At 34.3% G+C, this 26,081-nt stretch overlaps 4 protein-coding genes across 8 annotated transcripts; 1 reads left to right on the plus strand and 3 right to left on the minus strand.

Moving 5' to 3' along the window:
- The first annotated feature begins 42 nt into the window (after window positions 1–42).
- Window positions 43–25,178, plus strand: LOC105251812 (ATP-dependent helicase brm). Of its 4 annotated transcripts, XM_011258839.3 has the most exons (19): window positions 43–206; window positions 675–996; window positions 16,726–18,830; window positions 18,968–19,041; window positions 19,553–19,805; window positions 19,915–20,053; window positions 20,166–20,327; window positions 20,446–20,787; window positions 20,869–21,109; window positions 21,197–21,387; window positions 21,485–21,642; window positions 21,715–22,135; window positions 22,222–22,388; window positions 22,483–22,674; window positions 22,796–23,126; window positions 23,232–24,095; window positions 24,183–24,357; window positions 24,470–24,634; window positions 24,733–25,178. In XM_011258839.3, exons 2-18 carry the CDS (start codon window positions 721–723, stop codon window positions 24,613–24,615), a joined length of 6,237 nt encoding a protein of 2,078 aa, XP_011257141.2. In that variant the 5' UTR covers window positions 43–206; window positions 675–720; the 3' UTR covers window positions 24,616–24,634; window positions 24,733–25,178. The 4 variants fall into 4 exon arrangements, with proteins under 4 accessions (XP_011257141.2, XP_011257140.2, XP_011257142.2 ...); XM_011258838.3 differs by having other exon boundaries at window positions 24,470–25,178; XM_011258840.3 differs by having other exon boundaries at window positions 20,869–21,085; window positions 24,470–25,178.
- Window positions 1,314–4,507, minus strand: LOC105251809 (inositol monophosphatase 1). The gene is made up of 6 exons (XM_011258834.3): window positions 3,969–4,507; window positions 2,865–2,998; window positions 2,540–2,802; window positions 1,990–2,095; window positions 1,736–1,887; window positions 1,314–1,591 (listed from the first exon to the last, which is right to left on the minus strand). The coding sequence occupies exons 1-6, from the start codon at window positions 4,035–4,037 to the stop codon at window positions 1,470–1,472; spliced, it is 846 nt and encodes a 281-aa protein (XP_011257136.1). The 5' UTR covers window positions 4,038–4,507; the 3' UTR covers window positions 1,314–1,469.
- LOC105251810 (inositol monophosphatase 2) lies at window positions 4,706–8,051 on the minus strand. Of its 2 annotated transcripts, XM_011258835.3 has the most exons (6): window positions 7,822–8,051; window positions 6,577–6,710; window positions 6,228–6,484; window positions 5,651–5,756; window positions 5,397–5,557; window positions 4,714–5,114 (listed from the first exon to the last, which is right to left on the minus strand). In XM_011258835.3, the coding sequence occupies exons 1-6, from the start codon at window positions 7,885–7,887 to the stop codon at window positions 4,996–4,998; spliced, it is 843 nt and encodes a 280-aa protein (XP_011257137.1). In that variant the 5' UTR covers window positions 7,888–8,051; the 3' UTR covers window positions 4,714–4,995. The 2 variants fall into 2 exon arrangements, with proteins under 2 accessions (XP_025267317.1, XP_011257137.1); XM_025411532.1 differs by lacking the exon at window positions 6,577–6,710 and having other exon boundaries at window positions 4,706–5,114; window positions 7,822–8,050.
- LOC105251811 (inositol monophosphatase 2) lies at window positions 12,673–15,158 on the minus strand. Its single transcript, XM_011258837.3, has 5 exons — window positions 14,996–15,158; window positions 14,298–14,431; window positions 13,910–14,172; window positions 13,068–13,325; window positions 12,673–12,971 (listed from the first exon to the last, which is right to left on the minus strand). The coding sequence occupies exons 1-5, from the start codon at window positions 15,062–15,064 to the stop codon at window positions 12,835–12,837; spliced, it is 861 nt and encodes a 286-aa protein (XP_011257139.1). The 5' UTR covers window positions 15,065–15,158; the 3' UTR covers window positions 12,673–12,834.
- Window positions 25,179–26,081: the final 903 nt, after the last annotated feature.

Raw genomic sequence — 26,081 nt, forward strand, 5'->3', positions numbered from 1 at the left:
AGCGCCATATTCCCCGAGCGATCGGGTGACGAATCTCCGGTCCCCGGTGAAAAATGTGGAAAAATGGCCGATAGCGTGTATCTCTCGGAGTTGCTCGGCATCGTTTAGCTCCTGCGGCAAATCGCGATCGTTCCCGCGTCATCTCTGACAGCGCGTGTAATGGCACACGTGGGGGCGAACCCGGCGATAACGTCAACTTCGTAACGGTACGTATGTAAGAAGCGTCCCCGGAAAGAGAGCAGGAGGTGGTATCTGTGCTGGTGCAGCAGGAAACCCGCAATGGCTTTGTTGTCAGCTACTGGTTTCCCCCTCGATTCTACGATCTACAAAAGATCCGACTCGTTGCCGAACATCTCGGGAACTCCCTCTCTCTCCTACCCCTTCGAGTGATGATTTGAGTTATCGAGAGACTAGGCTCTTATCGAATCTTCTCTCTCGTGGGAAGATCTCTTTCGGATATGCAATCAACGAGTTAATTGCTTTCGATAAGAAAGTGGATAAATACTAGTGATACAAGAAACTGGTGATACGCGTCTTTCTAAGTTATTAATGTTGTTTGTCGCATTGAGGATAAGAATAGTCCGGGGTTCCTCATATTTGTATAATTAAGTGTATCGAAGAAGAGCAAAGACACGCTATAGATCCTTGTACTGATGTTAATTTCAACCTTTCAGGTGATTTTCTCTCTTGGATAAACTGGAATCCTTCGAGCATAATAATATGGCGAGTCCTTCGCCCCAGTCGTCGCCTATGCCACCTCCACAAGCTCCTAGTCCGATGGGTCCTCCGCAGCAGGCACCCTCTCCATCTAATGCGCAAGGCAGTCCAATGGGACCGCCACAGCATCATCCTCACAGCCCAACGCAGGGTTATCAAGGTGGCCCACCGATGCAACAAGGAGGGCCACCTATGTCGCAACCTCCACAACAACCTCCTCCTCAGCAACAGAATTATCCGCCTCATCCACAGCAGATGCCACCTAATATGGGTCCGCAGGTATGATAGATTTATTGAAAGCTATGTGTCTTTTTTTCTCAAAGTTGCATTTGTTTTTTTATGATATTGTCTACTTGGAACACTAGATACAAATTAGGAGATGAAAAAAGAGAAATATTTCTGTTATAATAATAAGATTTATAAATGGACAATGTTAATCTATGTGAATATAAACGATATATTTACTTTATTATCTTTTTAATCATAATTTATGTTATTTTTGATGATGTAACATTCATCAATGTTAGCAAAATAATAAGTACATCAGATAAAAGTATAATAGATAACAAATACTAAATATTTGTACATATGTATCTTTCAGTTCTAGTATACAATATTTTGATTGTAAATACAAAGGGAGCTCTTTCTAGTCATATTAAATAATACTGTGTCTTTAAGTCTACATACAAAAGCATATGCTTAATTATATAACAAAAGTTATATAAAACATACATTGCATGAGTGATCTCTCTTCAATTAAAATTTTTATTAACTATCTCAGAATCAGCTTCTTTGAAAAGATCCACAAGTTGCTGTGCAATTTGTTGATTACAAGCTGCTATGACTCTTGGTGTCATTATATCTAATTCTCCCCCTATAAATATAATTTATTATTTAATAAAGATTCTTATATGTTACATGATAAGATAAAATCTAACAAGTTTCGCAATCAGAATGACTGAAGGGAATTAGCTTGCAGGATTCTCTCGTGTATGCAAAAGATGAAAGTAATATTCACCAGCAGTGTCTATCACAACTCCACCTGCTTCTTCAATTATCAGTTTCCCGGCTGCAACATCCCAAGCATCTATGCTCTCGATATGATACGCTTCCACAGCTCCCATTGCTACGTAGCACAATGTGAGCGCTGCTGTTCCTAGCGATCTTATCCTAAAGAAGGACAATATGCTATTTAGTTTTCGAATTTACTAATATATAGATTTTTAATTATCAAAATAATATCGTTAAAAATCGTTTAAAAATGTATTATACCCATGAGTGCCTTGTATCAAAGCATGCATTCTACTGTATATGCTGGTTAAATATTCAGGATTTTTCGCTATCCACGGTTCCATGGCCACTAATGATTGAGATACATCTGGAAAGAAATTAGATATCTTTTATTATACATCTTTATACATATGTTTGAGATATCTTCTATACCTCAGATATAGAAAGTAATTATATTAGTAAAGGTAATTACATTTAGTAAAGGTAAAGTAATTATTTGGATAAGCATAATAAACGGACGGTATCATAATACATCTGACATTTGAAAAAGATTGCATCGACTGAAGGACGACGCGACATTAACCGACGTACATACAACTTAGTCTACGATATCCGATGGATATTAGATAGACCTTCCACTGGACCGTAAAATTGTGTATTTCTTACACTTCTGTTCAGCAAGGATGCAACGTAATATACGCGATATACGTGAAAGAATCACTTATTCATTATCATATATTTCTTTTATTAGATGCTGAATTATATAGAAAGAAACATATGCGTGCTTCTAACATAAAAAATATTCATTTACCTCTCACGTCTGACGTTTTTATAGGCTTCCCATTGAGAAAAGCGCCGCAATGTTTTCTTGCAGAGAAGAATTGCCTCATGAGAGGATTATATATTATCCCAATCTCGGCCTCTTTGTTCACCCATAGCGCTAAAGAGATGCATGTTTGCGGGAAACGATGAACAAAATTGGTAGTACCGTCTATCGGATCTATTATCCACGTAGGATCATCGGTCAGTTGTGGTAAGCGACCTTCTTTCGCTGCCGTTTCTTCACCAATAAATCTGAAAGATTAAATCTCGTTATAGCCATTCCATTAACTTTCCTATTAGTCACAATGACTTACTTATGCGATGGGAATCGCGCAGACAACTGTTTTATCAATTTGTTCTCTATCTTGCGATCGTATTCTGTGACAAGATCCCAGTCGATTCCCTTACTTTTGACGTTCTTCTTAGTGTCGATGCCATCTTCTATTATCTATGAAAAGTTAGATGATCTTCTATAATATACGTTTGAATTCTTAATATTTTTTAAATGTACTTATAAGTATCATTTTTTATATTATTCAGTATATGAGAACAAGAGAGATATTAATTTTATTTATATAATGATTTTTTTTTTCCGAAAATTGTAGAGAGCTCTTTAATGATAGATATTTCTATCAAGTTGAATTATTATTTACTTAATTAAAATAAAATCATATAAAAGAAAATCGTTATTGTAATTTTTTAGTTTCTTACAAAATACCATATATCTTTATTATATGATTCAAATTAAGATTCTGTTGAAATAAATTCCATTTAAAATTAATTCAAGAATATTTTGTTATTCATTTGGATTTTTGAAATTTAATTCTATCTTTTATAATTGCATATAACACAATTGATAATATTATTAATGACATTTACATTAAGGAGAAATAAAAATTAATCATTAAAAGAATTCTCATAAATTTTGATTGTCAGAATATATAAGTCTAACAAATTTATTAAACAAAATATTGATGTATAAATTAATTTAGCGCGCTATAATGATTTTATTTCAATTAAAGTCTGGTTATTTATTAGGCAAATATTTTTTTGAATGTAGAATTTCAAACAAGAAAAAAAATTTACGCATTACCATCCGCGTTTTTAGGCTCTTAGGCTTCTCGCTCGTTTCATAATTATCACGTTGTTAAATTCATAAAGCCGTATTCTTTATTTCTCAATTTATGTAGAATTTCAAACAAACTTAAATTTTTTTAAATTGCGTAAATGCAATCCGACAGTACATATATAAGAAAAATAAATTGTTTGAAAATTTGCGTTTAAAAAATTCATCAAGCAAGTATTAACTAGACTGAATAAAGTTCATTTCATTATCTCGCACTCATGATCTATCTTTAAATAATCTCGCTGTCACGTAACGTTCTTGCCATTTACATTTTTTTCGTTTAATAACGCACCTTTCCTGCGTACAAGACCAATTCTTCGGCAACTTTGTAACACTCGTCCAAATTGTTTACCTCGCACATGTTTCTCACAATAACGTTTCTACCTCCTCGCCAGTGAACAAACTGGTTGCTCAGCCCGGTTCGCGGTGTCAGAGTGATAGACTGATAGACGTTGAAGGACGCCCGCACCTCGAGAGACTCCGACTGTCAACGGTGCCGGATCGAATGAGCGTCGAACGCAGAAACGACCGAAATTTATCTCAGTCGATGATCGCGAAAGGTTCGCACACAGGCCGGTGATATGACGTCAAAGAGCTAGATGGTACCCCGTTAAGTGTTGATTACGCACGACTATCGAAGCGAGTCTCCGGGATTTTTGTCAAGCTTACACGTATGCCATTTCGTAAACCTCGCGGTTTTTACACCTTTCTATGCATCCTCCGATTCTATAATTAGATGACACAGGTCCCGAGGCATGGAATTTCCCTACGCGGATCGCTTTAAATTCTCATTTGGACATGATTTGTGGTTGTTCTCGATAACAGGAAGAGGCGGGAAAAAGAACGAATCATCTCACCAATGTGTCTTTAATTGCGAACATATTTGCACGCAAAATATTTCATATGCTTGGCATAATTTCTTATCTTTTATTAATTATTACGATTGAGACAAACATGCGAGCTGTTTACACAAAAAACGAGGAAATAAGAATAATTGAGGAAATCAATCATTTTAATCTCAATTTAATTCGTTCTAGTATTATGCAAATTTGCATTATATAATTTTAATTTTACGCTATCGAGACAATCTCTATAAGATGCCAACTTGATTCCGGTAATGAGCTATAAGTCGAACAAGTATTACCTGAAGGTGAAGATATATATTTCTCTCTCTTTTGGGAAAATACAATCTTTAATTTTCATCTTATTTATAATGTGACATAAAATTTACGCGTATTACGGTCACACAGTTCGATTACAGGACAGAGAATCAATTTTTCCAATCTGTAAACGAGTATATTTATAAACTATTGACATTATTATTTCGTTCTCATGTCCACCCGTTGATCGGCCTCTCGGATGATCTTCACGATATCGCGTGCGATTTTATCGTTGCATGCGGCTACCGCTCGTGGCTTCATGATGTCGATTGGTTCGCCTGCAATAAGAGAAAAAAAAGGAAGGAAGTGTATCATGGTTATTGAAGCGGAAAGAAAGGCGAAGTAGACGATAATTATGCACCGTGTTGATTGGAACAATCTTACGAATAAAAATAAAAGTGTACATGAAACATTCACATGCACTACAATTAGATTTTTTCCAATTATGGATCTATTAATAACGGAATTTTAAATTTTTTCAGTTTTTTCCCTTCTTCGTAAAGTGTCTTAATTTTGCAAAAATGCGAAAGATGATATGATTTACAACTTTATATCGCAACCTGTTATGCGGTCCACGACGACGCCTCCCGCTTCTGAAATGATGAGCGACGCCGCGGCTATGTCCCACGTCGAAATGCCGGGGCCCTCGATGTAATAGGCTTCTACGATCCCCAGCGCGATGTAACACAATGTTATCGCCGCCACGCCGAGAGTGCGAATGCTTCAAGGTGAAATAAATAGTGCAAGAAAGCGCGAAACGGATTATGAGATACGTGTGAGAGACTATATACCATTTTGTACTATCGAAGCTTACCCCTGAGCCGCTTTAATGATGTCTTGGAGTCTCTCCACCGTCTTTTCCCGTAGGTTATCTATCTTTATGAAGCCAGCTTCCATGCATACCAGAGCTTTCGACAAGTCTGGAAAAACACAGTCTTAATTACCGGCATTGATATTATAGAATTAGAGTAACTAATATTCATATGGCGCTTTCTAATTTTATCCTTGACCAAATTTGTCAAGTTACAAGTCGCATATTTTCTGAATCACTGCTGCCGCACAGTTGATATATTGCGACACAGTCATTAGCGAGTATTGATCTACCGGTATCTGTCATCGTGAAGCTTGAAGATAAAGTCATATTGTTTTTTTTTTAATTTTTAAAATTTTTTAGTCACATTGAAGGACGTTTATCGTCCCATTTTCACACTATTAATTCAATTCCGTAAAATTGTCTTTTGTCTTGTAAAATCACGTTTCTCAGACGTGAGAAGATACTAATTGAAAGATCTCTTATTATTGCGAAAGATGATATCGTGTACTGTCTTGCACATTCCTTCTCCGCCACTCGCCTTTGCATTTCTCGTCAAATTAAATTGAGAATTCGTTACCTTGAACTTTGGACACGTGAATCGGTTTCCCGTTCAAGAAAGCGCCTCGTCCTTTTCTAGCCGTGAACAATTCCTCGAGAATAGGATTGTACACGATACCGAGGACCACCTCCTTCTTGACGGCTAACCCGATGACCACACATGTGAGCGGGAATTTGTGGACGAAATTGGTAGTACCATCGATGGGATCTATGATCCACGTAGGAACATCGGTCAGTTCTGGTAGCTCTTTGCCGGTGGACTCCTCCGCGATGAATCTGATAAACGAGAGATAAACATCATTGATTTTTATTTTCTTTTTACATTATTATTTTTCTATCTCGAATGATGTTATTTCGAAAGACTTTACTTGTGGCTAGGGAATGCTTGTTTAAGTTTGCCGATGATAACATTCTCTATCTTGCGATCGTACTCGGTGACGAGATCCCAATTACCCAATTTTTCGTCGATTTGTTTGAGGTTGTTGATGGAATCTCGAAGAATCTTAATCAGACATTTCGTATTTTTTTAGAATTGACAGATTATAACAGATTGTTTAAAAAATAATTAATGCTATATGTAAATGAAGGAGATTACAAAGAATAACATAAGCAGACAATCATGATATAAAATAATCGATTACATCCGTAAGATAAATGCACAACACGTTTTAAATAGCGTATATATTTTACATACAATTTGTGTCATGAGTTCTGATTTTCCTGGTTTCTCAAATATCGAAAGATTGTTCGCAACAACAGAATTATTTATCATTGTAAGGATATTATTAAGATATTATGTATTATATATTCTTCGAATTTAACACTAACTATTTTCATGTTGATTAGACTTTCTTCTTCTTTTCACAATTTTCTTGATTTAGATCTTATTTTGAGTAATAAAAGTAACACTTTGTTATAGCACTTCAGTTTTACAGCATAAATTGATTTTAACAATTCAATTACATACAGGGTGTTTCATAAGTTGTGGGCAAAATTTCAGGAATGGATTCCTCATGCTTAGAGAAGAAAAAAAGTTAATCAACATAGGTCCGGAAATGAATTAACATCAACAATGTTTTTCAGGCCACCGAACTTGAAAAACATTGTTGATGCCTGTAAAAGACGAGAAATGAGACAAAATTTTGTATTACAAAAATCTTAATAACTCAAAAACTAATCATTTCCGGACCTATGTTGATTAACTTTTTTTCTTTTCTAAGCATGAGGAATCCATTTCTGAAATTTTGCCCACCACTTATGAAACACCCTGTATATTATTCTATTTAAATCTTACACATGACTCACACGGGAGGGGAAATTATTATAATCGACTTCAGGAAAATTTCATTAATGTGGATGATGAAAGATTATAAATGTGTGCGCTTCGTGGCATGTAAAACATTCCCTGAAACATCATCTACGAGAAAAAAAGTTTCGTGTCGTATATTAACTTTCTGCTCACGTTATCTTCAGATACAATACACAATCACGGAAGCGCGTGTCGAGCAATTTTTTCAAATGTCACAAATAATCTAACAATGTGCATCTCGACTTGAAATTTATGCTTCACTTTCCTGAGAGTTCTCGTTCGAGATGAGATCGATGGCACTTACTTGGGCAGCCTCGCGTGCCAATTTGATAGCGGTTTCATAGTACACGTCCTCGGCGTATCGCGCCATTTCGTCCTGGTGCAACCTGGTGAACGCGAGCGTCGCGCGTTTCGACCTCGCCGGGAAAAGGCGCCAGCGAGTACTGTGTCTCTCGTACCGATACCTCGTATTTTTCACTCGATCGAGCAGGTGTCTATGTAGGAGGACGACGATCGTGCTGTTGAATCGAGAATCTTTTCGCTCCTCCCTTCCAGAAATACATGTTGAATTTTTTTGTCCCTAATGTCGTTGCTTATCAACGAGATAGCACCTGATGAAATCTCTGGAAAGTAAACTCGACTAATTACCTTACTTGATGTCCTTGATTGCAACGTGATTGTATATGCAATTATTCCTTGATAATTAATTTTCTCGCGATTGCGATTCCGGGCTAAAACATAAAGATGAGATATTACTGACGTGTCGTGAGGCATTTACAATTCCCTTGTCTATTTTACGAGATAACAATACAATTCCGTTCTCCGAGATAGACCTTGATTCTATATTCCCGTCTATGCTTAATTGTACGCACCTGTCACTCTCTACGACGCGACTGTTTTACAAAATAAGACGTAACTATTTTTTTGTTGGTTCAATTCTCACACTGTATATGATCTGTGTAAATAGAAGTTTTTAATCACGTTCTAAATCGTTGAGCAATCTCAGGAAATATTTTAATTTAAATAGTTGTATATATGTGTACGGGCGTGATTAGTTGCCTCAGGCATGAGAATAAACAGCGATATGAAAATTATAATTAGATATGTAAATTTTGCGCATTAATGATAAAAATTACACATATATTTTTGCGTGTTTTCTTATTTTATGTTCTATTATCCTATTGTATATTATGTTTATTTTTTATCTGGGCAGAATTAAATTTTAATATTAATAAAAATTAACAAAACGGCATATGATATGTCAAGGATAATTTGATGCTATGATAAGAAATCTTCGTCTTGACCTTAATAACGCGTAATAGTTACATAATTTCCACAATATTTTTTGCATGCAAACTTTTCTACGCGTCTGTATTTGATTATATTATTTCATTCTTAAAATATTCCTGATGAATTATGAAAAACACAGATTTTGCTCAAATTTATATTCTACAAGATATATTTGTTATTATACATTTTGTGCTCACGTATTTGTTCAATTAATATTTGGTTTTGAGATTAAAACGGCACCTGTATATTTTTAGAAACTTTCTTGGAAAATTTGAGAGAGGAATCGCGAGCAACTCGCTCTGCAATTATATTACTTTTCTTGTGCATCTTTCATATTAATATACAGTGTCGGTTAATATTTTTGATCGATATTATTAAAGTTGAGCACCTTATGATTTTAATTATTTTTTAATGGTTCTCGATTACAAAATACTTATGTTCGTTACATATTAAATTATCCGCTTCTCTATCTGCAACTTACGCTGATTACGTAAATACTTAATATTCTTTAATCAATGATTGTTTATTAATAAAAAAAATAATAAAAAATAGTTGTAATTATCTATAAAGTTGTAATTATCTGTAATTATCTATAAATATATAGTTATTTTAACGACTATATATATAGATAGTAAATTTAATTATATATAGTTATTTTAACGACTATATATATAGATAGTAATTTTAAATATATATATATGTATATATATATATTTAAAATTACTACGCACAACAACTTTTTATTTTGGTGCATCGTACAGTATATATACAATTTTTGTGTATTTGTGTAGTATCGCGATTTATAATATAAAAAAAATGATTTAAAAGATTAATTATACGAATCGAAGATGCATTGAATCTATATATATATTATAAAGAAGATAACATTAAATTCTTGAAAGTCGCCAGTAGATAAAATAAAAGACGTAATTAAAATCGACCACACTGGCAATATTATTGATGGTAAAAAATCACTACTGATTTCACGAAACATTTCAAGAATCACTAGTGATTTTTTACCATCAATAAAATTGCCAGTGTGTCGATTTTAATTACGTCTTTTATTATAAAGAAGAATCAGTAAAGCAATTTGTAACATCCGTGAAACAATCAAGAATATTTATCATGTGTAATAACAAGACTGTTGACAAGAATCTTCTCATGCTAATTAATCTTTTTATCTTATCTGCTAATAATAGTATCTTATAAAATTGCGTGGAAAAGTCCTCAACCGATTACTTTAATGTTTTAATATCGTGATGTGTTAAACTTGTTAATTAATGTAAAATTAAAAAGTATCACTTTTTCTATCTCCCCGTTTTGTAAATTGTAAGAACTGCATCATTAAATTGATGTAAATGTAAATTACAGGAACACAGTAAAGTTGCGTGCGCGTATAAATGTGTACATCGTTATTATGATTTTCTTCTTCTTTACTTGTTTCGTTTAACACAATAATTATTCAAGATTACTCCAATTTATACTTCCCTAATTTTTAAGTAAATAATTTTCTTTATACATTCACGGTATATATATGTGTGTGTGTGTGATTAAAAAATAATTTCTTAATTCAATATCGCGTTTTATACATTATAAAAGATATCATTTGTGAATGAATACAATGATATTTATATATTGCAACATCATTACGTTTGACTATTAAATTATTTAAATTATATAGATAAAAAAATTATGCAAAAAAAATTTCTGAATTTTAATATTTATGAAATATTATATCGACAAAACAGAATTATATATATCGAGGAAGAAGTTCAATAAAAACATATTTTTCGAAATATATTTGCAGATACGCGCGATATATTTTTGAGAGTGGGATAAATTTATCATTGTTATAAAGTTAACAATGACAAGAGAGGGGGGGAGGGGGGGACATATATTTAACAATGACAAGAGAGAGGGGAGGAAGGGGAGAGAGAGAGAGAGAGAGAGAGAGAAAGATGTCTCAATCAAGGAGAAAACTAGAAAAAAAATTGCGCAATATGGCGACATAATACATCTTTACGTTAATACAATCAGATTGATATCATATGTGTTGGAAATGCGTCATAAGGATTTTTCATAGAAAAATTCTTTAGACTGGTTTTTATAAGTAATTTCCTTGTGTTACGTGATAAATTACATAATTATCTCTTGAGGACACACCTCCTTCTGTTTTATATTTAATTTCTCAATCATTTAATATGGTTTATTTTTTTGCATTGCATCTGATTTTCAAGTTATTTACTTTGTATTTTTAAGTCAGTTTCGATGATTAATTTTATAGACATCTCACGTGCCAAGGTTTCATTCAATGTTACAATGGATTCATAATGTCATAAATGCCACTTGCGAAAATATAATAATAAGTAATAATATAATAATAAGTATAATAATCTGCTCTAATCATATTAATCCTTCTATCTTTTTAAGACTCTGCAAGAAATCATAATCGTGATTCCGATTTAAAATTTTAATGCGCAGCTTGTTTGAAGTAATTATTTTTTTATTATGCGTACATACACACACATATTCTTATGTGTGTGTATGTACACATGCTTTTTTATGTAATTTAAGTCATCATTCATCCTGTCAATTATTGAGATGATATGTCAGATAAAATTTATATAGAATTTCGAAAAAGATTTCTCGAAAGATTCATAATTTATATCGTAGGAACAAATATGTATAATATTCGCACAGTATTCGTTTATTCATCTTGATTTTCTTACTTTTCCTCTTCATAACAGTTCCACGGTAACAGTTCCACATAACAGGACAACGGTTTATTCTTTAATTTTATCAACAAAATGCTCGTCAATTTATTGATTTACTTTATCAGCTCACAGGCGTGAGTTCTTTCACGAACTCGTAGCACTTTGTGATATCCAGGTTGTTCGACATGATAGTTGACATTGAAAGATTCGTCGATATGACTGATCGATTCGCAGCGTAAAATTCATGTCTAATATTATCCGTTGTCTCTCTAACAATAAGTAATGTGTAATAACGACAATATAGTAATAATATAAAATAACGGCAGTATAGTAATAATAAGCAAATTTTTTTCAACATACGAAAGAATTCATATACGTGCTTCTTGCGCAAATTGCTTACTTGCTTTTGCACTAACTATCATAGAACAAATATTTTGAGATTCATGAAACATTCTCTGAAAGCCCTTGAAATTTATTGGATTACAGAAAGAAAAGAGGACGTGCGACTTCTATATCGAGACTTTATATATATATATAAACTTATATATAAACTTTTATATATATAAACTTTTTATATATAAACTATATATAAACTTTTCTTTATCGAGACATTATACTATATATTTATATATTGTATATTTATGCGTATAAATACAAGGAAAGCATCAAAAATACCTTCACTTATAGATTCAGTATTTTTAGATCGAATACATCGTGTCTAAGATATTGCGTTATGACTTTAGTAGAAAGAATTAGTTATTAGCGAACGGAAAATGAACAAAATTCTGTTATATTCTGTTTATTTTACTGTATTCTAAGGGGTGAAATAACACTAATCATTATGAACTCGTCACAAAATTCTATATATTATACTAAATTGCTAATAAATGACGTTACAACTGAAGCAAGAACAACGATTCACAATTAGATAGGATACATACATGTTCGAGCTCGAAAATATCTAAACTAAAAGACATTTTCTACATGCAATTAAACAAAAAAACATATTAAATAAATATACTTTTTTAAATAAGTATATTTTTATTCCGGGCTTAATCGATTTATAATTTGCTTGTCTAATATAATTATTAATATTATAATATTAAAATATAATTATATTGTAATATATATAATTTAATTTTTATTAATATTATAATTACTACACACACGCACCTACAAACACACATATTTCACTGTTATAATATATTTTATGTAACAATTCAAATATATGTTTAAATAATTTCAAATAATTAAACATTCTCGTGTGAACAATATCGTTATTCAAGTTTTATTTTTAATAAATGTAATAACATTTATTTCATTGTCTGCAACAAAAGACTTCTTTGGTGGGTTTTGATGTCTGCGTGTTTTATCAATTTTACGAGTTCTTTCGCTAGCCTACAATTACCAACAGCTATAAGTTTCGGTGACATAACGTTGAACTCTCCACCTAAAGGAAGAAGAAAATGTTTTACTTGATTTTTGATTTTATATTGCGAAGATAATCGGGAAAAGACACATGTATGTTATAATATATAGGATATACCATTTGTATCGATCACCATACCGCCAGCCTCCCTAATGATAAGAACACCCGCAGCTACGTCCCATGGCATCAGATTGTCAGAGTGATAACCCTCGACAGCTCCCATAGCTACGTGACACAATGTTAACGCTGCCGAACCCATGGTTCTTATTCCATGTGCTATCGAGACGAAAGCTTCCAATCTTCCCAGGATAATATCGCGAATGTCCTCGATAGTCGCGTACGAAGCCTCCAAACATAGCAAAGAATGTTCGAGTTCTGAAAAAATCGAAATATGTTGTTTAAAATGTACATCAAATCGTGTCAAAAATATACAGGGTGTATCTTAAAAAGCTCCCACTAAGCTAATAGCGTTATTCCTGATTAAAAACCAAGTCGAAAAGTCCTGAACCAATTTTTTTTTCCAAGATTCATTAAATAATTAATCAGATTTAAGTATTAAAAAAATTTTTGAAAAAATGAATTGTTTAAAAATTAACACAAAACAGTTTATTTTTTTGCTTATCCAAATCTTTATATGTTGATAACGAGGAAGTTTGTCTTTTTATTGGCGCGACTTTACTCATTAATTACTGCTTTATTAAGGAAAAAAATGGTGACTTTTCGACTCGGTTCAGGACTTTTCAACTCGGTTTTTAATCAGGAATAACGCTATTTGCTTAGTGGCAGCTTTTTAAGATACACCCTGTATAGCAAATTATCTTAGATAAAAAAGTAGATATGTTACGTATGCGCGTACACGTGTTAAATTACTTGACTACCGGTGATACAAGCTTTACATTATTTCCGAGAGACTCGCAAAACGATGAAAAAGAATCGAGAATAAAAAAAAGATTCTTCACCTTCCACGTTCGAGCTCTTGATCGGTTTTCCATTGAGAAACGCTCCGTGGCCTCGTCTGGCAGTGAACAATTGCTCTAAAATGGGATTATAGACTATTCCAATCTCCAGTTCCTTATTCACCGCTAATGCGATTGATATGCAGGTGTGTGGAAAAGAATGTACGAAGTTCGTTGTTCCGTCAATCGGATCGATGAGCCACGTGGGCACGTTCGTAAGCTCCGGCAAAAAATTGGAATGTGACACTGTTTCTTCGCCGATAAATCTGTCACAAATTTTTTGAAATATATACATATATATAATTTTTATGATAAAAGACATTCTTTTAAAATTTTATTATTTACATATATTAATTTATTTCTATATAATTTTTTTTAAATTGATAATTACTTATGCGTTGGAAATCTTCTTGCCAGATTGTCGATTAAAATCGCTTCGATTTTTTTGTCGTACTGCGTCACCAGATCCCAATCACCAGCTTTCGTTTCAATCTTTTTAGATCCTTGAAAGGCATCACGGATCACCTGAATAATATTATACGCGTGTGTTAATGTAATGTTTAATATTTTGCAAAAATAGTAAATAAAAAAAACTAATATATGTCTATTTCAAATAATTCATTAATGATAATTTGACTGATTTGAGAAGCATCGAGGACATCTGATAATTTCATTGCATGCAATTTGCAGTATAAGGGATTTCAATTTCAATGAAATTACATTAATGTAAATGTTCTCTCATTTTATGTTTGATAATTTGTCCAAATATATATTGTATTTAATTCAATTATGACAAATGTATAGTCAAGCCATTGAAAATGAATTGTTACTAATTAATTATACATATTCAATGATGCTACCAATTTTCATTTGCTGTTTACGAATCGTGTTAAATTTACATTAATATAAATGCATATTTTAATCCTTAAAATATCAAGACATAGATTTTCTCAATATTTTGCTCTATATCAAAGTAAAGCTTTTGCAACAGATAAACACTTATCGATTAAACAAACAGATATATTAGTTTGAACGATGTCAGAGTTAATGCATTTAGATGACAGTAGTGTGCGTATGTTACATATATACCTTTCCAGATTCTATGGTAAGATTCAAGACGAAATCGTAGCAATAATTGAGTTCCTCTAGGGTAGTCATTTTATCGATTCTTTCCGAATCCCGCTTCTCTCAACGAGTACGCAAATAACGAACCGCGAAACGTACCGCTCCAGTTAAAGTACCGTCTGAATTGCGGGAGTGTCGTTCTTATGATGTGATCGTCACCCCCCACTATGAGTTTGCATCCACTCAACTTAATAGGAATATTGGATACTCTCGGTTTTTTTTCCATGCCCTCTGTAACGTGTCATAATTGGCAAGGTATCTCACATATCTTTGTCAAAGCTTATCCTAGTGATATTACTAATGCATTACTTTATATACTTTAAATTAAGACACAATTTTTGTACAAAGGAGCTTCCTGTTTTCTCAATTGTAGAAAAACATTGCATAACATTTTGAAATTATTTAGTTCCATCGATAATATCTCTTTTTCTAAACTTTTCACGCTCCACTGCATTTGAATGTCAAATTCATCCTATCGCAAAAATCAATCGATAGGATAATGTAGATAGGTAAATAATTTTTTTAAATATCTATTACATTACATTGATACGGACATAATGCAGCGAGAAAGGTCGATCTGGTGATCGCAATGTCGGAGCAAGTACGCTTCGATTAACTTGTAGGACAAATATATTTAATTAAATGTCCGGAAATATCTTAAAAACAGGAAATAATTGTCAGCTTAAAATTAAAAACGACACGTTATAATAACATTTTTACAAATTAAAAATATTTTATGATTGTACATAGTCAAATCTTTATACATCTACTAAAAATAATGGCATATAAATACTTTAATATCGAGTTTTAAACGACTAAAATTTAATATATTTCTGCATTATTATTGCAGTGGTGAGGAGAATAAAAAGAAGAAAATCATAACGCGCGAATTAAGAAATCTTGAGGAGAGAAAAAAATTATTTTAAAAATCCTGAAAAATATGTTTTCAAGAGATTTTATGAAAGATCTTTCAATATTTTTGTATTGTCGTAAGCTTGTCGCGCAAACTATAGCAGCATATATAGACAAAGCATTAAAGAATATTAACTGCTCCCTGTTGTTAGTCATTGTCTCCCACGATAACCGAAGTACCGGTGGAACATGCCCCAAGAACGTGACATCGCTCACTCGACGACGTGAACGAGACCTGAATGCCTAAATGTGCACGCTTAATATGATTGCAATAAAAAAGCATATCTTAGAACTTGTGCATTCGGATCCTTCGTACGTTTTTCTTGCATCCGTTCACGTGCTCCTCAGTGCATCTTTTATCAGCTCGACGAAATTGTCTCGCTGATTGTCATCTATTTTCATTGTTAGAAATTATCGTTATCATTGTATCGCCGGATATTGTCCTCATAACGCGCATAAATACATATTAGTTCTTATCGTTTTTGCAAGTTTCTACTAGTTTACATAGGCACTAAACTAATTTGCAAAAACATAATAATTATTATTGTTCCAGGAATTATTTTTAATTTTTTTTATTAACATTATTTTTTTATATTTTTTTATTATTTTTGTATCTTTATATATTTTATCATATATTTAAACTTGGAATGTATTACAATATATAATGTTAAAATTTTATGTGAATCGATTGACTGAAATTTACATCCATACACAATTTTCAATTAACTTTAAAACGTTATGACACGATGTATCCTAAAAATTTAAATTTCCTTTTTTTACAGAATCAAGGTCCAGTCGGACAGATATCTAGTTCTCAACAGGGTCCTGGAGGACCAATGGTTCCCGGTCAAATGGGCCCGAATGGACCACAAAGCGGATCGCATATGATGCAAGGGGGTCCGAATCAAATAGGTTCTAATGGACCTGGACAGATGGGTCCTGGCGGACCTGGACAAATGGGACCTGGTGGACCTGGTCAGATGGGTCCTGCAGGCCCTGGACAGATGGGACCAGGTGGTCCTGGACAGATGGGTCCAGGAGGTCCCGGGCAAATGGGTCCATCTCACATGGTGCAAGGCGGAGGCCCTCCCAGCGGTCCTCACATGGGACAGGGTGGGCCAGGACAAATGGGTCCAGGTAGTGGACCTGTTCCAGGCTCTCAGATGAGCACCGGAGGCCCCCAGAGTTCGCAAATGGTTTCTGGAGGACCTGGACCCGGGCATATGGGCGGACCTCCAGGTCATATGAACGCAAGCGGCCCACCAGGTCCAGGCCATATGACTACCAGCGGTCCACCCGGACCGGGACATATGAGCGGCACAGGACCTCCAGGACATATGAATGCCAGCGGACCGCCTGGATCAGGGCATATGAACGCGAGTGGTCCCTCTGGACCAGGTCATATGAACACTAGTGGACCTCCTGGATCGGGTGGTCACATGAATACCGGTCCTCCGATCCCAAGTCACATGAACACGAGCGGTCCACCAGTATCCACGCATATGAATACAAGCGGTCCAGGAAGTCACATGGGCCCAGGTGCTCCTGGCCAGATGTCCGCAAGTGGTTCCGCAGGACACAATATAGGTCCAGGTCCAAATCAAATGGGTCCAAATCAGATGATACCTATCAGTCAAGCGCAAATGGGACCTAACGGACCAATGGGTCCCGTAGGACCAGGATCAACAGGACAAATTGGGCCAAATGGACCTGGACAAATGGGTCATAATGGACCGTCGCAGATGGGTCCGAACGGACTTACGCAAATGGGCATGGGCGGACCACCCGGACAGATGAGTATGAATGCACCAGGTGGACAGATGGGACCAGGCGGACCAGGTAATCAAATGGGTCCCGCAACACCAGGCAACCAAATGGGACCAGGTGCGCCAAGTAATCAAATGGGACCTGGCGGTCCTGGAGGACAAATGGGACCAGGAAGTGGTCCAGTCGGTCAAATGGGGCCGAATAGTCTCGGTCAGATGGGTCCGGGAAGTAGTCCAGGAAGCGTGTCAATGACAAATAGCGGACCGGTTTCCATGGGTCCAACGAGTGGGCCAAACGGACCTACCAGCGTAGGTGTAGTTAGTGGACCCGGTGGACAAATAACTTCAAACAGCGGTCCTGGAGGACAAATGGGCACAGCAGGCCCTGGAGGAAGCGGTTCTGGAGGACAGATGGGATTAGGAAACGGTCCTGGTGCGCAAATGAATGCCGGTAGCGGACCAGGTGGCCAAATGACAACCGGAAGTGGTCCTGGAGGACAAATGGGACCAGGCAGTGGGCAAATGGGACATGGTGGCAGTGTGCCTGGAGGTCAAATGGGACCAGGAAGTGGACCTGGTGGACAGATGGGACCAGGGACTAGCCCTGCTGGTCAAATGGGGCCAGGAGGACAAATTCCATCTGGCGGTCCAGGACAAATGATGCAAGGAGGTCCGGGTGCTCAAATGGGTCCGAATGCTCCGAGCAATCAAATGGGGCCTGGCGGACCGAATAGTCAAATAGGACCATGCGGTCCAAATAATCAAATCAGTCATATAAATGTGAGTGGACAAATGGGTCCTAATGGTCCGACCAATCAGTCTCCTACCACTCAAATAGGTCCCGGCAATCAAAATCAAGGTCAAGTTCTTGGTAGCACGACACCCATAGGTGCTCCAGTAAATCAGATGAGTCAAACTGGAAGTGGACAAATCGGACCTTCTGGGCCTACAGGACCTGGACAAGGACAGGAAAATCTGAATGCGCTCCAAAAAGCGATCGATTCTATGGAAGAAAAAGGACTACAAGAAGACCCACGATATTCTCAATTATTAGCTTTAAGAGCTCGTCAAGGTGGCATAGAGAAACAAGCCTTTAGTTCATCACAATTGCAGCAATTACGGTATGTGAATTATAATTTTAATGTTTGTACATATTTATAAAGATATTTCTAATAAATTCACTAAAATAATGAATATAAACCATTGTCTTCTTTATGTACTATTCTTAAAATTCGGCATTCTCAATTTTCATTTGTAGAGCTCAAATAATGGCATACAGATTGCTGGCAAGAAATCAGCCACTACCTCAACAAATTGTAGTAGGTGTGCAGGGTAAGTTTCTATGAGTAATATAAATTTATGCATTTTGGGTGACTACTCTATCTTTTGTATCGCTTTCTGCCACATGAGTTTATTTTGCTTATTTGAAATAGAATTTTTTTAGTCGATATTTTTTGGTTTCTCTATTTTACATCTGTTTGCTTTTATTTTTATACTGTATGCCTATAAAATTTAAATATATATTAATGTATGTGCTTTGTGTATTTTTCTGTTATCTGTAATATACTAGAAATTCACGTACAATGCTCTCATATCAATATTTTGTTTAGCGCTTTTAAATGCGTGTTGCATTATTAAAGATGCTTGCCGCATTAATTTGAATTCTCAATTTTATTATAGAATGTGCAATTATGGAAAAATTACGCTAATCGATAGATTAATGTTGCTTACAACATTTGTAGATTATGTAATGAAAAAAATAGAAAAAAATAAAAGCTGGATGTGATTGTGGTATTTACAAAAGTAGGGTAGAATGATCCTGATTTAAGACGGATTTGGATAGGTGGTGCTCCTCCTCCTCCAGGGATGGGTCAACGCCCTATAGATCCGTCTCAAGGCCCTGCTACAACAGCTGGGCCACAAATACCAGGTCCGAATGTTATTGGTCCCGCAGGTCCCACTCCTAGACCCGGTTGTCAAACGCCACAACAACAACAGCAGCAACCTCAGCCTGGCACTAAGACCAACAGAGTGACGAGTGTGGCAAAACCCGTTGGACTAGATCCCTTGTTAATATTGCAAGAACGAGAAAATAGGTATAAAGTATAGAGGAACATTGTAGTATAAAGGAACAAAGTTTATTGCACTGTATATTTATCAGCAAAAATAATAATAATAACAATAAACTTTACGCTTGATGAACAGAGTAGCAGCCCGTATATCGCTTAGAATGGAGCAACTTAGTAATCTACCAACAAATATGCCAGAAGATCTTCGTATACAAGCTCAGATTGAACTGCGTATGCTCAGAGTACTGAACTTTCAGAGGCAATTAAGAACAGAGGTATTCATTGTAATCCATTTATAAATTTTTCATTTTAAGTACAAAATTGAATGAAATGGTTTTTATTTATATCTTTTTTAAATTTTCTGTTAATTCTTTTTTTCAATAATAGATAATAGCATGCACACGAAAAGACACTACCTTGGAAACCGCAGTGAATGTAAAAGCTTATAAACGCACAAAACGGCAAGGATTACGCGAAGCTAGAGCTACTGAGAAATTAGAAAAGCAACAAAAATTGGAAGCAGAACGTAAACGAAGACAAAAACATCAAGTAAGTTTATCTATATTTATATGAAATCTTTGAGATTAATTAACACGATGATATCAACATGATTATCAATACTATTATCAATGAACGAATACATGTATGTTATGTTATATATTTATAGGAATTTCTTAGTTCCGTACTGCAACATGGCAAAGATTTCAAAGAATTTCATCGCAATAATGTCGCAAAGTTGGCTAGGCTTAACAAAGCAGTGCTCAACTATCATGCAAATGCTGAACGCGAACAGAAGAAAGAACAGGAACGCATTGAGAAGGAGCGTATGCGTCGTCTTATGGCAGAAGATGAAGAGGGATATAGAAAATTGATCGATCAGAAGAAAGACAAACGTTTAGCTTTCTTGCTATCTCAAACAGACGAGTATATCAGCAATCTCACGGAAATGGTTAAACAGCACAAAATAGAACAAAAGAGGAAACAAGTTGAGGAACAAAAGCGTAAGAAGGTAATAGCGTTTTTTACATGTCTTAATATAACTATTATTATATAACAGATGAGTTATAATATCAATGAAAATTTACAATAGCAAAAGAAGAAAAAATTACAAGAGAACGGTGAGAATGCTGAAGACGGTAGTGCCAATGATGATGCTCGTGTCGGTGTAATAGATACAGCCACTGGTCGCACATTAACAGGCGATGAAGCACCATTGATGAGTCAATTGTCAGCATTCTTGGAGGCTCATCCTGGATGGGAGCCAATTGAATCGGAAAGTGAAGATGACGAAGAAGACGACGATGATGGTGAGAGTGAAGATAAGTCTGACAGTGAGTTTTTAGGCTGGGAAAAACTTCTGTCAAAAGTTTAACAGACTTTATTTTTATTTAACTTTACTTATAAAATCCGAATTGTAGGCAAGGAAAAATCTACTGGTGATTCTGAAGAAGAAAAAGTAAAAAAGACGATACACAAGGCAAAGGTAGAAGATGACGAATATAAAACAGAGGAACAAACATACTATAGTATTGCTCATACCGTTCATGAAGTGGTTACGGAACAAGCAAGTATTATGGTGAATGGAAAACTAAAAGAATATCAAATCAAGGTATTTTACTCATTTTAATTTCTCATTATTCTTGTGATATATTTCCTATTGTTATTGATTTTTCCTATAAATAAGAAGATTTAATTAATGATTTTAGGGATTAGAATGGTTAGTTTCGCTGTTTAACAACAATTTGAATGGCATTTTGGCAGACGAGATGGGTCTCGGTAAAACTATTCAGACCATTGCTCTAGTAACGTATCTTATGGAAAAGAAAAAAGTCAACGGTCCATTCCTCATCATTGTTCCATTATCGTAAGTTTCTTTTATAGCTAAAAATTAATTCTTATAAATATTTCTGTGTCACATGCTTAATATCATTTCTAGGACATTATCAAATTGGGTTCTTGAATTTGAAAAATGGGCACCGAGTGTCGTCGTAGTATCATATAAAGGTTCTCCGGCTGGCAGAAGAGCTATACAATCTCAGATGCGAGCTACAAAATTTAACGTTCTATTAACAACTTATGAATATGTTATAAAAGATAAGGGTGTATTAGCTAAATTACAATGGAAATATATGATTATCGACGAAGGACATAGAATGAAGAATCATCATTGTAAGCTTACCCAAGTTCTAAATACACATTACTTGGCCCCTCATCGATTATTGTTAACCGGTACACCATTGCAAAACAAATTGCCAGAACTGTGGGCTCTTTTGAATTTCTTGTTGCCTTCGATCTTCAAATCCTGCAGTACGTTCGAACAGTGGTTCAATGCTCCTTTCGCGACTACGGGCGAAAAGGCAAGTATTTGTATATTCGTAAATATATTCAATGTTTTTATAATGTATTTTAATTTAATATTGCTGCTTATTATATTGTTACACAGGTGGAACTCAATGAAGAAGAAACTATTTTGATTATTCGTCGTCTACACAAAGTTTTGCGACCCTTCTTGCTGAGACGATTGAAGAAAGAGGTAGAGTCGCAGTTACCCGATAAAGTGGAGTACATTATTAAATGCGACATGTCTGGCCTACAAAAAGTTCTTTACAAGTATGTTAATTTAGAGTGTTTATGTGCTTATGAATATTATGAAATTTTTGTGTGTTAACATAATATACAAACGAAAACTCTTTCTGTACTATAGACACATGCAGAGTAAAGGTGTATTGTTAACTGACGGATCGGAAAAGGGAAAACAAGGAAAGGGAGGAGCCAAGGCCCTTATGAATACAATCGTACAGTTGAGGAAATTATGCAATCATCCATTTATGTTTCAAGCTATAGAAGAGAAATATTGCGAACATGTAGGCACACCAGGTTCTAATGTTATTACTGGGTAATTATCTAAATTATTTAATGAAGAACTTATAAAATATTTATTAGATTTTTTCATATTTAATATTTTTATTTATTTTATATTTTTTTAATATTTACTCGATTTTTTTATTTGTCATTAGTCCGGACTTATTTCGTGCGTCTGGAAAGTTTGAACTTCTCGATCGAATTCTTCCCAAGTTGAAAGCTACAAATCACAGAGTATTATTGTTTTGTCAAATGACTCAATTAATGACAATTATGGAAGATTATCTGAGTTGGCGTGGATTTATGTATCTGCGATTGGACGGCACAACAAAAGCAGAGGACAGAGGAGATCTGTTAAAGAAATTCAATGATCCCGGATCGGAATATTTCCTTTTCCTATTATCCACACGCGCAGGTGGTCTCGGTTTGAATCTTCAAGCTGCTGATACAGTTATTATCTTTGATTCTGATTGGAATCCTCATCAGGTACGTGATATTAATGTGTAAAATATAATATCAATTAACTCAATATGATATTTAAAATTAATGTAATACTCATTGTATTAAAAATAAAATAATGATCATTTGCAGGATTTGCAAGCTCAAGACAGAGCACATAGAATTGGACAGAAGAATGAAGTACGCGTACTTCGATTAATGACCGTCAATTCTGTCGAAGAGCGAATATTAGCAGCAGCCAGATATAAGTTAAACATGGACGAAAAAGTTATTCAAGCCGGTATGTTCGATCAGAAGTCTACCGGCTCGGAGCGACAGCAGTTTCTTCAGAGTATTTTACATCAAGATGACGCTGATGATGAAGAAGAAAACGAAGTGCCCGATGATGAAACAGTAAATCAAATGATCGCTAGGACAGAAGGCGAATTCGAGATATTCCAAAAACTAGATCTGGAAAGACGACGCGAGGAGGCCAAATTGGGTGCAAATCGCAAATCACGGTTGCTGGAAGAAGCTGAGCTGCCTGATTGGCTAGTAAAAGACGACGATGAGGTGGAAAGATGGACCTATGAAGAGGATGAAGACAGATTCCTCGGAAGAGGTTCGAGACAACGTAAAGAAGTTGATTATACAGATAGTTTAACTGAGAAAGAATGGTTGAAGGCGATTGATGATGATGGCGCCGAATACGAAGAAGAAGAGGAAGACGACAAGAAGAAGAAAAAGACACGAAAACGAAAGAAAAAGGGTGAAGAGGACGACGAACCTATGCCAAAAAAACGAAGAGGAGGCAGTTCTTTAGTGGATCCTAAAATGAAACGAGCTATGAAGAAATTAATAACAGTAGTCGTTAATTATACGGATAGCAGTGACGGTCGATTATTGAGCGAACCTTTTATGAAATTACCCTCTCGAAGAGAATTACCAGATTATTACGAAATCATTAAGAAACCTTTGACTATTAATAAACTATTACAGAAAATTGAGGAAGGCAAAGTAAGTATATTATTCATATTACACATATTCGTTTTTATATATTTGTTTTAAATGCACATACTCTTCATTTGATAAATTTATTTTTAGTATGCTGATTTAGACGAGCTTGAGAAGGATTTCATGCAACTTTGTAAGAATGCTCAAATTTATAATGAAGAAGCATCCTTAATTCATGAAGATTCGATAGTATTGCAATCCGTTTTTACAAATGCGCGTCAGCGTCTTGAAGAGGAGGGTAATAATTCCGACGGAGATGATAAGGGTATAAATATATATAATTATATTTGTTTGTCGTATAATCGTTCAACAAAAGCTAAAATGTAAATGTCTATAGGATGCTATTTTTTTTCTTTAATCTTTTTCTTTCTACACAGATGGTGAAGAAGGTTCCGATGCAGATTCTAGTGTAAGAATGAAAATTAAACTGAAGGGAAGAAAAAGCGAAGGAAGAGGTGGTCGTAGAAAGAGAGTTACTAAAAAATATATATCCGATGATGATGATGACGCAGATGATAATTAAAGGATATAGCTTTTTAAATGTAAGATGACAAGAAATATATAAATAAAGTAGTTTAAGTATTTACTTGGAATTATATATTTAAAATTACATTATAATATGTTAACATAACAAAATTAGAGTACAACTACAAGCGACGAATGTGACCTATAGCAGAAGAAAGTACTTCTACTAGCCGGGTATAACATGGTATTACGGTACTATGTGCGCTATACCATTGTAAACTTTTAATTAGTAAACTCGTATGGATAAGATTTAACAATATCATAAATCTATATATGTATTGAGATCTGGATACACAAACATAAACTGTATTACTTTATATGAATTTGCATCTAGCATGCAAGCTACGGCATCGTTGTACAGAAAAGAGACTAGCTATTTAAGATTTATTTTAAACATTATTGTTTAGATCTCTTTAAAACGATATATGAAATTGAACGGAGCATTATATTTGATTGATAAAGTTTGCTTTGAATTTTAATTTTTTATCAATATTGGGACTAGCCTATTGATTTAAATACATTATTCTCTGTGTATTCGCAATAAACTATGTTAAATTTTTATAAGTGATCGAAGATATACAGCATAAGGAGAAAATCCTCAAGTTGCTAAAAAAATATCATATAATACTACATTTTGCGAATATTTGCAATGTAGTTTGAATTGTGTGGGGGTATATTGAAATATTATTGGATGTATTGAAATATTATTCCATTATTATTAATAATTGATCAATTATATATGAGAATTGATATTAACATTGATTATTACTACCGCAGTCTAGATTTTAATTTTTTAAAGATTTATATATAAATGAATCATACAAGATATGCCAAAGACCTTCCGTAATATTAATGGCAAATTTTTTGTTTTCAAACAAAAATCTAATTAATTGTTTTCAAACAAAAATCTAATTAATAAATTTTAAATACGTTTCATTTAAAAGTTATAATAGCTTTTACATCTCAATATATTAGAATTTTTGTTTTTAAACGAGAAGAGTTGCACTCTTTTTATTATTAAAAGAAAATCAAACTCGGATAAGTTTTTTTACAAAATTTTACATTTCTTTAATTAAACACTGCGGGAAACAAATTTATTGTAATATATGCTAATTACATATGCTTTTATCATATTATTCAGACAAATAATATTGATGAGAAATTTTCACAAGCAACTTGATTTGACATCTGTCGAAGCTTTATCTGGATAAATAACTATTATATCGAATTATCCGGAAGTGATAAGAATGATCAAGAATTATAATGACCGTCACGGTGATTCTATACAATTCTCATATAATGATCATTTAAAATATTGTACTTTAATTACAAGTGATCATGCTTCAAATATACGATATATTCGTCATTGGTGGATATATTACAACAGATTATAAGAATGATTCATCGATATATCATGATATATTTATATTAGAATTTCAACTTTTTGATTTTTTATATATTAAA

This window comes from Camponotus floridanus, unplaced genomic scaffold (genome assembly GCF_003227725.1).
Source record: "Camponotus floridanus strain SB8 unplaced genomic scaffold, Cflo_v7.5 scaffold4, whole genome shotgun sequence".
Classification (NCBI taxonomy): domain Eukaryota; kingdom Metazoa; phylum Arthropoda; class Insecta; order Hymenoptera; family Formicidae; genus Camponotus; species Camponotus floridanus.